This window comes from Colletotrichum lupini, chromosome 1, assembly GCF_023278565.1.
Source record: "Colletotrichum lupini chromosome 1, complete sequence".
NCBI classification, from domain to species: domain Eukaryota; kingdom Fungi; phylum Ascomycota; class Sordariomycetes; order Glomerellales; family Glomerellaceae; genus Colletotrichum; species Colletotrichum lupini.
This window is the reverse complement of record NC_064672.1, coordinates 2,863,405-2,875,355: the sequence shown is the minus strand read 5'-3', so window position 1 is coordinate 2,875,355 and position 11,951 is coordinate 2,863,405. Positions and strand designations below refer to the sequence as shown.

The 11,951-nt window shown below is 51.5% G+C and overlaps 3 protein-coding genes across 3 annotated transcripts; 2 read left to right on the top strand and 1 right to left on the bottom strand.

Moving 5' to 3' along the window:
• Positions 1-380: 380 nt before the first annotated feature.
• On the top strand, positions 381-3,444 carry CLUP02_00811 (DNA repair protein rad5; the record flags this gene model as incomplete). Its single annotated transcript, XM_049279857.1, has 10 exons — positions 381-635; positions 690-1,231; positions 1,291-1,401; positions 1,447-1,658; positions 1,717-1,747; positions 1,806-1,999; positions 2,052-2,796; positions 2,847-3,032; positions 3,112-3,262; positions 3,322-3,444. 10 exons carry the CDS (start codon positions 381-383, stop codon positions 3,442-3,444), a joined length of 2,550 nt encoding a protein of 849 aa, XP_049135814.1.
• A 3,041-nt stretch (positions 3,445-6,485) lies between these two features.
• Positions 6,486-7,338, bottom strand: CLUP02_00810 (uncharacterized protein; the record flags this gene model as incomplete). Its single annotated transcript, XM_049279856.1, has 2 exons — positions 6,486-6,766; positions 6,852-7,338. The coding sequence occupies 2 exons, from the start codon at positions 7,336-7,338 to the stop codon at positions 6,486-6,488; spliced, it is 768 nt and encodes a 255-aa protein (XP_049135813.1).
• A 1,762-nt stretch (positions 7,339-9,100) lies between these two features.
• CLUP02_00809 (uncharacterized protein) lies at positions 9,101-11,645 on the top strand (the record flags this gene model as incomplete). Its single annotated transcript, XM_049279855.1, has 5 exons — positions 9,101-9,205; positions 9,285-10,368; positions 10,421-10,602; positions 10,660-11,504; positions 11,558-11,645. The coding sequence occupies 5 exons, from the start codon at positions 9,101-9,103 to the stop codon at positions 11,643-11,645; spliced, it is 2,304 nt and encodes a 767-aa protein (XP_049135812.1).
• Positions 11,646-11,951: the final 306 nt, after the last annotated feature.

Here is an 11,951-nt window from a genome sequence, read left to right as displayed (position 1 = left end):
CGTGTTTGCGAATGCCTTGCAAAGCCACTGTTTCCTGAGTTGAAGTGGCGCAATGCAGTCACGAATATTGGCATAGATTAGGTGCCAATCAGCCAATGCATCGACACCAACCACTCCAATGTGCAGCGATCCTGCATGCACTGCCCAGCGTGTTGTCACACGAGGCTGACACCCTATTGTTGTATGTGAAGCGGTAAGGCGGCGGTAAGCCTAGCCTGCCTGCAACGTTCAATTCAGCAGTGGTGCCAGTACCCTATAAGAGCCATCTACCTTGATACCGCCCACCAATTGCCAGTCTAACGCTTCGAGGCACATAGCATCCCGTAACTACCAATCTGGGAGACAGTCGTATCACATCAACTGCTCTCTGGACCTCCTCAATGTCGTCGGATACTCATCATGGCGTAAAGCGAAGGCGAGTAGACGGGAACTTGATAGCATCCGGGTCAGTTCCTGTTGCATACCAAGCTTCTGCCTCGGGAGATGAGAATCAGATGACCAGGAAGAAGCTACCAGTGCCTACCAACAATTTTTCTGTTGAAGCATATTCGCAGGTTAACTCTGAGTGGTTCGCTTGCGAATTCCAAGATCTTCAGGTGCCCAATTTCGAGGACCAAGTTATTTGTTTTGGAATGGTATGTTTATAAAGCTTCACTGAAACCTAGGTTATCCAAGACTAATCAAAGAAGCTCACGTCATTGACCGCACAATGGATGACCGACGTTGAGAAGACCCCAGTAACGAATGTTCATCTAATTCTAGACAACGAATGGCAACTGGTTTCTTCAACAAACCCAGAATTCCGCGCGACTTTGGGCTCACACGGTCGTGAGTTGCTTGAGTTGTTTCACCGCGAAGGCATCAGCATTGATATTCTCGGGCTGCAAGCTGAGCAAGAGGTTGTAGATGATTATAGCATATCACTATGGATAACATTATACGGATCACGGGAAATAGCCCAGGGAGTTGGTAGTACGCTGCAAGAAGCCGAGCTTTATCTACAGGATCCAGCTTTCTCTCTAACAGATGTCGAATACTTCAACCCGCAACGCTTCACTAATACGGCGGGAAGTCGAACGACCGACTTTCGAACTGTCTTTCCAGATGAGGACGAAGTCTCAGCTAACATGGATGAGGCGCTGGTGGCCATAGACGTGTTGAAGAGCGTTACTTCAACAACTGTGCGACGTGAGACGAGCGGTTCATATCTTCTTCGGACAGAGCTACAAAGGTGAGAACGAATGCGTCTCAACCACGGAATGGAGAAATGCTCATATCAACTGAAATAAGTCACCAGAAGCAAGGCTTGACGTTTATGCTTGAACGAGAACGTGGCTGGCGATTACATGAGCCTAATGGGGACGTGTGGTCTCAGCATGTTGACGAGTTTGGGCGAACAACGTAAGACTACTTTCTATGATTCATTGACCTTAAGCTTACTTTCAGTTATATTAACAATGTCAACTCGTCGTTTCGTTGCACACCCCCTGTTCCTTTCAAAGGCGGGATTCTTGCCGATTTCATGGGTCTCGGCAAGACACTCAGTATGATATCACTGATTGCCCATGATAAGCTCTGGGAGAGTGGATCGCAATCCGTGAGACAGGAACCAAATTCGCTAGGTTCTGGTGGCACCCTGATTATCGTACCTCTCTCACGTATGTCATTGAACATGTAGAGTCCTGCTTGAACAGAACTAACCAATCTATGCTTTAGTTCTCGACAACTGGGAAAAGGAATTAACCAAGTACGTGATCTTACGGACCGAGAGCTTCGTGTATGTGATCGAGTAACAGATTTCCTAGACACCTTCTTGAGGGTCACTTCAACTGGCGTCGTCATCACGCGAAAACCCAACTGAAAGATGTGTGCCATTTGAGCACGAGTGACATCATCCTCACGACGTACACGACACTTGCGAAGGAGTGGAAAATTCATATGCAGACCAATGAGAGTCCGATTTTCTCACACGAGTGGCATCGAATCATCTTGGATGAAGGTATGTACCCTCAGTTATCGTGATCAACCTGCAGGCTGAATTATCAACACAGCACATGAGATCAAGGACCTCAGGAGAGCAAAAGCTCAAGCCATATGTGAGCTGAGAGGTGAATGCAAATGGGCGGTTACCGGAACACCAATTCAGAACCGACTTTCTGAGCTCCACAGCTTATTTCACTTCCTTGGGTTGCATCCGTATGATGACAAGAAAGCCTTTGACAGGGACATAACGAACCCCTGGCTTCGCGGGGAAGAGACTGGTCCGGCAGCGCTGAAGAAAATTCTCGGCTACGTTATGCTGAGACGTTCGCAAGACACGATAACCTTACCAGAACGACAGGATCACCGGCGGCACCTTTATCTGAGCTCCCAGGAGCAACGTTTGTACGACGCCGTCAAGATCAAGACCATTGAGTTTATCGACAACGCGCTGGCATCTCACAGAGGGGAAGATATCTACAGTAATGCATTGGAGAAAATTAATGCGCTGAGGCTTGTCTGCGAGCTGGGATGTTTTCAGAAGCCTACATCTTCCACGAGACTACTGCCTAGAACACCAGATCGACAGTCAACTCCACTTACACCCGGAAGAGAAAGAGAGGAGGACGAAGATGTCCAGAATGGCAGCATTGCCGAAGCGATCGACAACTTCTGTCCGCCTTTACCTAACCTTGGGTCTAACTGGACCCAAGAACCAAGCGGCATGCTCTGTGGTTCCATGCCCATAGATCAATGGCCGACCAAGATCAAAGCCCTTGTCAACGATATCAAATGCTGCGTTCCGGGAACCAAAAGGTAGCATCAAGGCCTGCCTCGCCCTAGATCACGTAACTGACGGAGTCCAGCATTGTATTTTCCTACCGGACGTCCATCCTCGATGTCGCAGAACTAGCTCTCAACGACGCTGGAATCTGCTGCGCCAAGATAGATGGCAAGAAAAGTCTAAGCAAGAGGAGTCGTATCATTGACGACTTCTCAAAGGCGGACGGGCCGTCCGTACTTTTGTTGTCCTTAGGTTGCGGCGCTGTCGGGTATGTCCCGCCCATTCACTAGCGCTAAGTCGTAGCAATATCACGCAAGATGTCATTAACTCTGATATCTTCTACGTAGGTTGACGCTCACTGCTGCTTCGAGAGCCTATCTGCTTGAACCACAATGGAACCCGTCTATTGAGGAGCAGGCACTGGCGAGGATACATAGAATAGGGCAGACTCAAGAAGTCACAACCATTCGATTTGTGATAAGCAATTCCATCGAACAGGTAAGCAGAGTTAAATATTGAATGCTGGTGAAGAAGATTACTGACAGCCATTGTCATAGTATGTCTTGGATATCCAGAACGGGAAGCGTGACCTCATGAGTCTCCTGAGCTCAAAGCCTGCGACAAGTCAACAATTGACAGCCAAACTACAGGTAAATCGAACGCTACCTTTCTACGCATAATGTGCCATCTAACGGTTTTCAAAGCAATTGCGTCAGCTTCTAAGATAGGCGATAAACCAAAGATGCGGGAAGCACATCGTGGCCTCCTACGGAGGGCATCTACGCTTGTCATCAACGGTTCAATTCCAGGCTGGTAATCAGAGTAATACGAAACGGGATAGATGCTGAAGTAGATACAGAAAAGAAACAAATCATGATGCAACCAGAACAGCTCATCATTACAGGCAGTGCCTTGGTTTGAAGGAGACGACTTCTCTCTCAGATGGCGTAATCCCCTCAAACATTTCTAACCATGAGAGACAAAGAAAAAGCAAAAAAGAAATAGGGGAGGGAGGGGGGATACTGACCTTATAATTCACGCCCCTATTCGGATTCGAACAGCGCGCCCCTCGGACCAGCACGGCTTCATCGGAGTATTTCATATAACACGACTCTGCGTCAGAGTCGAAACCACTCGGCCAAATGGCCGGGTGGGTGCTGGTGACGGGAACTGTGATTATACTCCTTAAGTAGTTCGGTACGTCACCTGGACAACCATTACTGGGAAGGAGGGAAGTAGAGGTGGGAAGGTGCGCCTTCCTAACGGGGCAGGGGGCGGAGGCTTTGGAATGGGAGGCACTCGCTTGGCCGCACCTGGGAGGTATACGGTTCTAAGCAAGATGCCTAATCCCCAAGGCAAGGTAGATGGCTTCCCCTTGGCGTCGAGTGATTCATCTGGTGACGTGAAGTAGACGTGCTACACTTGGAAAGACGGGAGTCAAAGAGATCTAGCCCACACGAAGCTTGGAGATGGCGTCGACGTTGGCATGCCTGGCCCCTCTTGACATCTGCACTTGCTAATTTGACAGTCTTGTCTTACTTTACCAGTTTCGCCAAGTGGGAAGAACCGATGATCACAATAACATTACAAGCACTGTCAAGCCGACAGTGTTCAGAGTAAACACTAGTTGACCCATGGAAATGACAGAGTCGAGGAATGAAAGTGAACCGAGGTCTATAAACCAGTGAGTCTTGTGACGTGACAATTATAGCTGCCGATATTTCTGTTTCTTGTCTGGCAATCCATATGTCTAGCAGACTATGGTAGTCAATGAAGTCTTAGAGATTAATCATTTCTTCTTTATTTCAGCACACCAAAGCTTGTATTCCCAAGCTACTTGTTTGGATGAGCCTTGTCTCTAACCTACCATGTAGAAGCAGACGACCTGGTGGGTAGGGATGATGAAGACATGCCCACGTATATTAAATACGTAACTTGAAAGCCCTCAGAATTGTCAGGAAGGTACCTCGGAATCTGACGGGCTGGAAGACCCGCCAGAGGCAAGACGAACGACGTATATGGCGACCTGCGTGCCTCTGACCCTCTCCTTCCAGGCCTCCGCCTTCCTGCCTCCCGTCACTTGCCAGAGGTCATGTGCCGATCCCCACTCCTTCCTATGTTCGCGATATCAGATAAATAAACAATGGAATACACACAGAAAGAAACCCATATAGAACCCCTCGATCCCATTCCTGTCACCAGCCAGCAGGCGCCCCCTTGGGGGTCAGGTCAAAACTGGCTGGGTGGTGGAGTGGTTGAAGTCCACGAACAGCCTAATCGGTGAAGGCTCAGAGGTCCCGAGTTCGAGTCGACTAAAAATCCCAGCATGTGCACCAAGAGATGTAGCCCCCGTTCGCCACCGGGGGGGTGAACTCTTTTGCTTTTTTTGGTTTGTCGGTCTAAAGGCGTGTTATGTATGCCATCAAACCGGAACATCGACAGAACTGGCAGTCGATCAACCTGGAATTCTGAGTCCGCTTTCAGACCAAGGCTACAGAGTATATCCCCTTGTTGTCTGAACCTAGACAATACAAGTCGACGAATCGACAAGTAGTAATAGAGGGAGCCACTCGTGCTCTTCGCGGTGACGAGGAGACTCCTCGTCACATGACTTACTTCGATAGATATACTACTGGCTAGCTATCAATTGCTGCAAAACACTTCCCGGTTGACGAGCTACGGAGAAGGATGCTGCTGGTGCCGCAAAAGCATCAGCCAGGCAATATTTCTCTCTTTTAGTCTCTAGACGCCATTCGGTCCTTCAGACGCTTCGGCTAAAGATATTAAGGCCACACTACGAATGATAACACGAGAAAGGCGTGGGCGCAATTACGGTACTACTAAAGCAGGAATGTACTGCTATTGGACACCACAGCCTTTACATACTGGCCCCGAAGAGTACATAACCATGTACCCAGGGGCTCAGGCGGGGGTCTTCACTACTCCAAACTACCGCCTCCAGCCGTGATCTTTTTCTGGGCGCATTCAGTCAATATCGACTGGTATGATATGCTATGGCCCAGTGCATAAACGCGATAGCAGGTGGTCACTAGGTGGGTCCGGAGCGGAACAGACTCCGGAAGAGCTTACGGCATACGCAAAGGGAAATGGCATCGCCGGCAATAGTCCGTGAGTTCAAAAGATGGGCACCAGAATTCACGAATTTGGCATGTCGAGGTGTAGCTTTCTGATCATTGAAGAAAGTTCAGGGTCCAAGAGTCTGCCCAGTGCTTAGGTTGAACTCTGTAGATAACCTCTGGCTCGTAGTTCAGTGCGCCAGGAAGGTTGGACTGATCTTAGTCCAACAGCGTGTTTCGAATGGAGGATTTCCGTGTCTCCGTGGCTATCTTTGTGGTCCATTGGGGCGCTGGACTTGGACGTGAGCCATGAGTTGTAAGCAGATGCTGCTTATCAGACTGCTTGCCTTCTCCACCGCCAGGCCGGAGCTACTTAACCGGAGGTCGGAGTGCCGAGGACTTACTATATCGGGGACATGAGAGGGTTGAGCAAGATATGCCGCGGCGGGCGAGAGCGTCGAGATGCAGCGACCATCATGTGGACAGGTAAGTTGGAGGTCTATACAAGGCCTTTAATATGGAATCAGGAAGACGGCTTCCAGAATACCAGAGACCCCGGACCCGGCTGTCACACCATCTAGACGACAGGTCGAAACACAAGATCCAGAGTTACACCAGGAAGATCCTTTAGATTGAGGAACATGTCAGACCACTGGTCCACAGGCGAGAACGGCGGGGAGTAACATCGTCGGTTCGTTAGACCACGTCAGATTCACAGCGCGTTTAGCAGCCGGCATGTTAATGTTGGAGAAGCCGCGGGGAGTGAAAGGCGACCAGTCAATGACGTAAAAGAGAGTTCTCTGCTCTGCTGCGGCAGAGGGCGCAGGGCGGTCATGACAAAGCGAACGAGTGGATGCCGGAAGTGTCGGACATTGGTTTCTGGAGGCGGCAGCGTCGAGGTCCGGTGGGCGGCCATCCGAGTCTGCTGGAGTCTGGTTCGGAGCCGGGTATCACGACATAAAGTAAAGACTTTCGAAGAAGAGTTGGCTCTGGGCAAATGTTTCGCTCACGAGACGAAGGCGGCGGACCCTGAGAACGGTTCTGTTGGGAAAAAAGGCCTGGGTCGTTCGAGACAGGAGCCAGTTCCGGTACAGAGACGTAACAGGTTGATTGGGCGGCTGGGCAACAAGCATCTCGAGGGGTCGCGATCTCGATCGAGGAGTGGTCCAACGGGCGTCGAACTCTTGTTACGGCATCGGATGGTAAAAGCGGTCGTTGACGTGCATGGACGAGGGCGGTAAAAGATGGGTTCGTGGGCTCTAGTGCCGGCGGTGGAGGTGAACAAGTGGTTTGTTGTTGGCGGTAATAGTTGGATAAAGCTAGGATTGGGGTTCCTTGGATTCGGGATCCGGATAGTGCGTCCAGTTTGTTCGATAGGTGTCGTGTACTGCCTACCCAATAGACTACGGATAGGAAGAAGCAGTTGTTGGAAATTTGGGAACAATCACATCCAAAAAACGAGGCAAACGAGGGACGAAGAAGCTCGGACAGACGCATGGCCCTGGAGTTGGTGCTAGGCGAGTCAGATTGCGTGGAGAGAGCGGGATGACATACGACGTGGCAGGTTTGGATTTCTTGCTTGCCGGCAAGGGAGACTGGGTTTCCCTTTCCTCGACGTCAAACGTGCAGGCTCATTCGCTGTTGAGTTGTCGGGCATCTGCGACGGCTTGGCCTATCACGACGAACCTCGTTTGCGGTTGCGTGGTTGACTTTTCCCACAGCCACCTGATCTTGGTTGTAAAAGTAATAAGGCAGTCAGGTATTGACTGACTGGCGTGGCTCACTAAGAACCCAGCAACCAGGACGACAGGCAGCGTGTGGTGTGCACCGTTGACGCTCCTCTGCTCCCGCGTCTAAGATGAAGCTAAGGAAGGTATCCGTGACACTTGCCTGCCTTCATCTTAGTTGTTCTATTCTAGCGAAATGTCACTTACATGAACGTCTGTCCGTCCCTTCCTTTCCGTATGCGCGGTATTAGTGAGTTGCAAGTGGGAAGAAGGTAGGCAGGTAGGTACCCTTACTTGACCTTTCCTGACCAGGCTTGCAGACCCGCGACCATCCATCCGGCCAGTGACGGACATCTCCCCCACCGCGGTACCTTCCATCTTTCTAGGGCGATAGAATGTATACTAAGGCAGGGTGGTAATTACCTTGGGTAGATCCCATCACGGAGGAGAAATGTGAAGCAAGGAACCAGCGACCTGCAGGAGATGAAAACTAGCGAGACATGTCCGCAGCAACTGGAGCAACTGCAGCCCTGCGTTGGAAAAGAAAAGAAAGAAAAATTCAATGGCATTGGATCTAAAAACGCCGCAGCTGTCGTGTCCTGGTGTCCATCGCCGCTCCGTTGCATCGCATCAGTCAATGTGCCGTACTGCCCCGTCCACTCACTTTGGTTCCTCCCGTTCCCGGGTGCCCGCTCGCTCACTCTCACACGCATCACTCACTCACCACTTTACCGCACAGCACTCACTCACCACGCACCACACCTCTCACACTCACCCTCCACCACTCATTCACTCTCTCCCTCACTGTCCCCGAAACCCAGAAACCCAAAAACCAAAGGAGACCCGCCGCCGCCCGGACTCACTCCGTCATCTCATGCTTCTGCGACACGTGAACCACCACCTCGACCTGCAGTGAGCGCCACGACTGGACAACCACCATCTTTTTGCTCCCAACTTTGACTTGCCCGATAATTTGTGGTTTGCGGGCGGACCGCTGCGAGGACGACCGTGAGCAACAAGCTACCTTACGGGGCACAACGGCTTTTTCCCAGCTTTGCATAGCGCTGCGCCCACCTCGACTTGTTGCGGCACCTCGACTTGAGATGCTTCGCTGATCTCTTTCAGATTGCCTCACAGACATTCACCACACAGACCTCGGACCCAACCTCCGACGAAGACGTCCTGTTCCCACGGATACCGATCTTGATAAATCGCTCTAGATCGCCGCGCTTCCGAAAAAGGATGCTTCGACTGCTGCTCTAATCGCCAAAGGAATCTATCTTTAACCACCAACATCTCTACGCCTGAATAGTACTATAGTCGATGCTGAGCACTTCAAGCTGTCTGCGACAGGCGCATTCCTCGTGACGCGCATGGTGCGCAGCCACGCAGACTGACGACTTCACTTGCGCCCATTCCCGCCCGGGCCTCAATCAACCTAACAAACATTGTTTGTTTATCACTTTACAATTACTTCCTCAAGCGCATGACACGGCCTCGAGGTCGCCCACACATAATTCGTTAATGAGACAATGGCCGACGTTAAAGAGGAGAGAGATCGAGAGGGCCGCAGCGAGAAGAAGAGCTTCTGGGGCAGTATCTTTCGCAACAGGAGCCTGGCAAAGAAAGGGAGACTGGTTCGACAACCCAAACACTTTGCGCCGTGACAGACACACGCGCTGCATTTCGGTACTTTTTGACTGACAAAAATTGCAGGAGAATCCAGAATCGCGCAGGGCGAGCGATGGAGACGTAGTCCCGCGGAGACGCAAGTCATTACCAGACATGCCAAAGGCCTCGAGAACAGTCGAGTCTCCCAACGGCCACCCAAATCTTCACCCAGACCACCCTCGTTCGCGCAGACGACCTAGAAGGCCTGATCCCGCAAGAGCCAAAGGAAAAGGTCGCGCGCATCCAAATGGCATCATCCTCGAGCAGGGACCACTAACAGAATGGCCGCCCTCCGGCATGTCAAGTCAAGAGGAGCTCACCCTCGGCCATGCCATGGAACTCGTCTCCCGCGGCGCCCCGGCCCACAAAGGCCACAAGCGTCCTGTACCCCATGCATCCGATCATTATTACGCCCTCTACACCACATCCGCCGGCAACGATGCCGAAGAAACGGATGTCGTCAATTTGCACGACCACATGACCCAATTGATGACCCTTCGTATGCAGGGTGGCGGTTCAGCGATATATCCGTGGGAGTCCTTGGAACAGCCGAGCTTCGCCTACTTTTACGGTCAACAGCCCGGCACCATCACCTTGAACCAATGGGCTTGTCTGGCTAGCATCAAGCCTCCAACGATCGGTTTGAGAGACTCTGGCGCAACGGCACGAGAGGTCGGCTTGGATCGTATCTTTGAGCGTCTGAAGGAGCTGGAGGCGGGGTTGGAAGACGATGACGAAGAGTGGATGTACAAAAGCTTATATCGCCGCTTCCTCCGCGACCCCGACAAGATGATGAGCCCGCACAAGGGACTCGACAAGCAGATTACGGATCTGATCATGGTCTTGTCACGTCCGGACTGGATCGACTTTACGAACCCCAAGAATCAAGTTGTCACTCGCTTCATCTTCGACCCAAGCCACGGAAGCCAACAGCAGTATATCAAGTTTTGCCACCAACTCGTTCTCAGCATGGAACTTGATCTACGGATCAATTCGAGATTGCATGGGGAATGGGCCAAGGAGAAGCTACTGCCTCAATTACCGCCCACCATCCAGTGGGATCTTGCGCTCGCCAGACGCTGGCGGGAACATGTAAGGGTTGAGGGTTATGGGAAGTCGGTTGAAGATAGTAAGCTGTCCACGTGTGCCTATCTCTCTTGGCCAGATCTAACTTGCGACAGTCAACCTACGCTTCAGACTGAAGAAGCGCCAGATCAAGATGCTACGGCGCTTTGCTCAGATGATGAAGTGGCCAAACCTGAGCCAGACCCTTGATAAAATGAAGCAGAGGGACATGGACGCAACTTTGGACATTATCAGCTCCGATGCGTTGGCATTCTTTAGCGGTCTTGTACTGCCAGGCGTAAGTTCCGCTCACTGACAACGAAGGGTTTCCTCGCGCACCTGCTAACAAGCAAAGACAACGTTTCCATTCCTCATCATGAACACCCTCATCGACATTGACCCCGACAAGGCAACCGACTCCTTGGCCATGATGACGCACCTACATCCTCACTGTGGGTTTCAATATAGGAATAGTTACACCTACTGGACAGCTGCTTCGATTGTCGGAAAGGTCCTTGCCCCGACTTGTAGATCATTGGCAGGTTGGGTCGGGCCAGCCCGTCCGACCGCCGATCTTGGCCGATCGCAAATCGCCCGCGTGCGCTCTCGGCGTCCACGACAGCGCATGACCCCCGAAGACGTACAGTCGATGAGCGAACGATCTGACCCTCTGGGTCCCCCGGCTGAGGTATTCCCGGTTAAGGAATACAAGCTCGTGGCTCCCGACGCAGACGACATTGTTGATACTGTCCGAATCGAGCTACTGAGCTTCAAGGCTGTCCCGGACCGTTTCCAGGAACCACCGCCAGCGCCGAAGGTTTTTGATGCGACGGTGCAATTCGCAGTGGATGGGGTGTCCTGGCCTATGCGCCTCACGTACGATGTGTCCTTTATCTCAGCCTGGCCGTGCTCAGGGGGTCCTCATCCACTGTTCTTCGACTACGTCTTCCAAACCGTCAAGGCCGATGAGATCATGAACATCAAGGATTGGGGTGGTCTGTATGGACAGTCTCCAAGTGCTCGTAGTTCGAGGACAAGCTCGACAGCAGGCCCCCACACAGCAAGCAGCCAGGATCAAATCGACGAAGAGCAGGTGTTGGTAGTGGAGGCCTTTGGAGTCAGGGACAACGAGGTTTTGGCACGGGCCTGGTGTTCACACTGGGGACTGAGTGCTGTGATTGCCGATATTCGCAAGACATGGTTGGTTTCTGGAGACCCTTTAGTTTTATGGAATCATTGCTAACATTGCCCAGCATGGCTTGTGCTATCCGCGAGGCATACGCGGCAACGTTAACGGTGGTGGTTTTGGTGGACGACCAGGAATACAATACGGACGACTAATGACATTGCATGGGGGCAGAGAGGTTTCTTTCCATAATGATGAGGTTGACAGGATACGATACGAGGATGAGGCTGCAGACGACGACGACAACACGATAGCCATATCGGCTCGTGCTTTTTCTTTATTAGGATTTTAGATACCACAGCGAGTCTTGTTTCTGCCAGGACGTTGTCCTGGATGAGGGTTGGGGATGGTCAAAATATCGAGAGAGGGGAATGAGACGGTGTTTTCTTGCAATAGAACCATTTCAAGGCTCTGGCGAGAGAAGATTAGCAGCAGGACTGAGGAAATACCCAGGAAAAGCT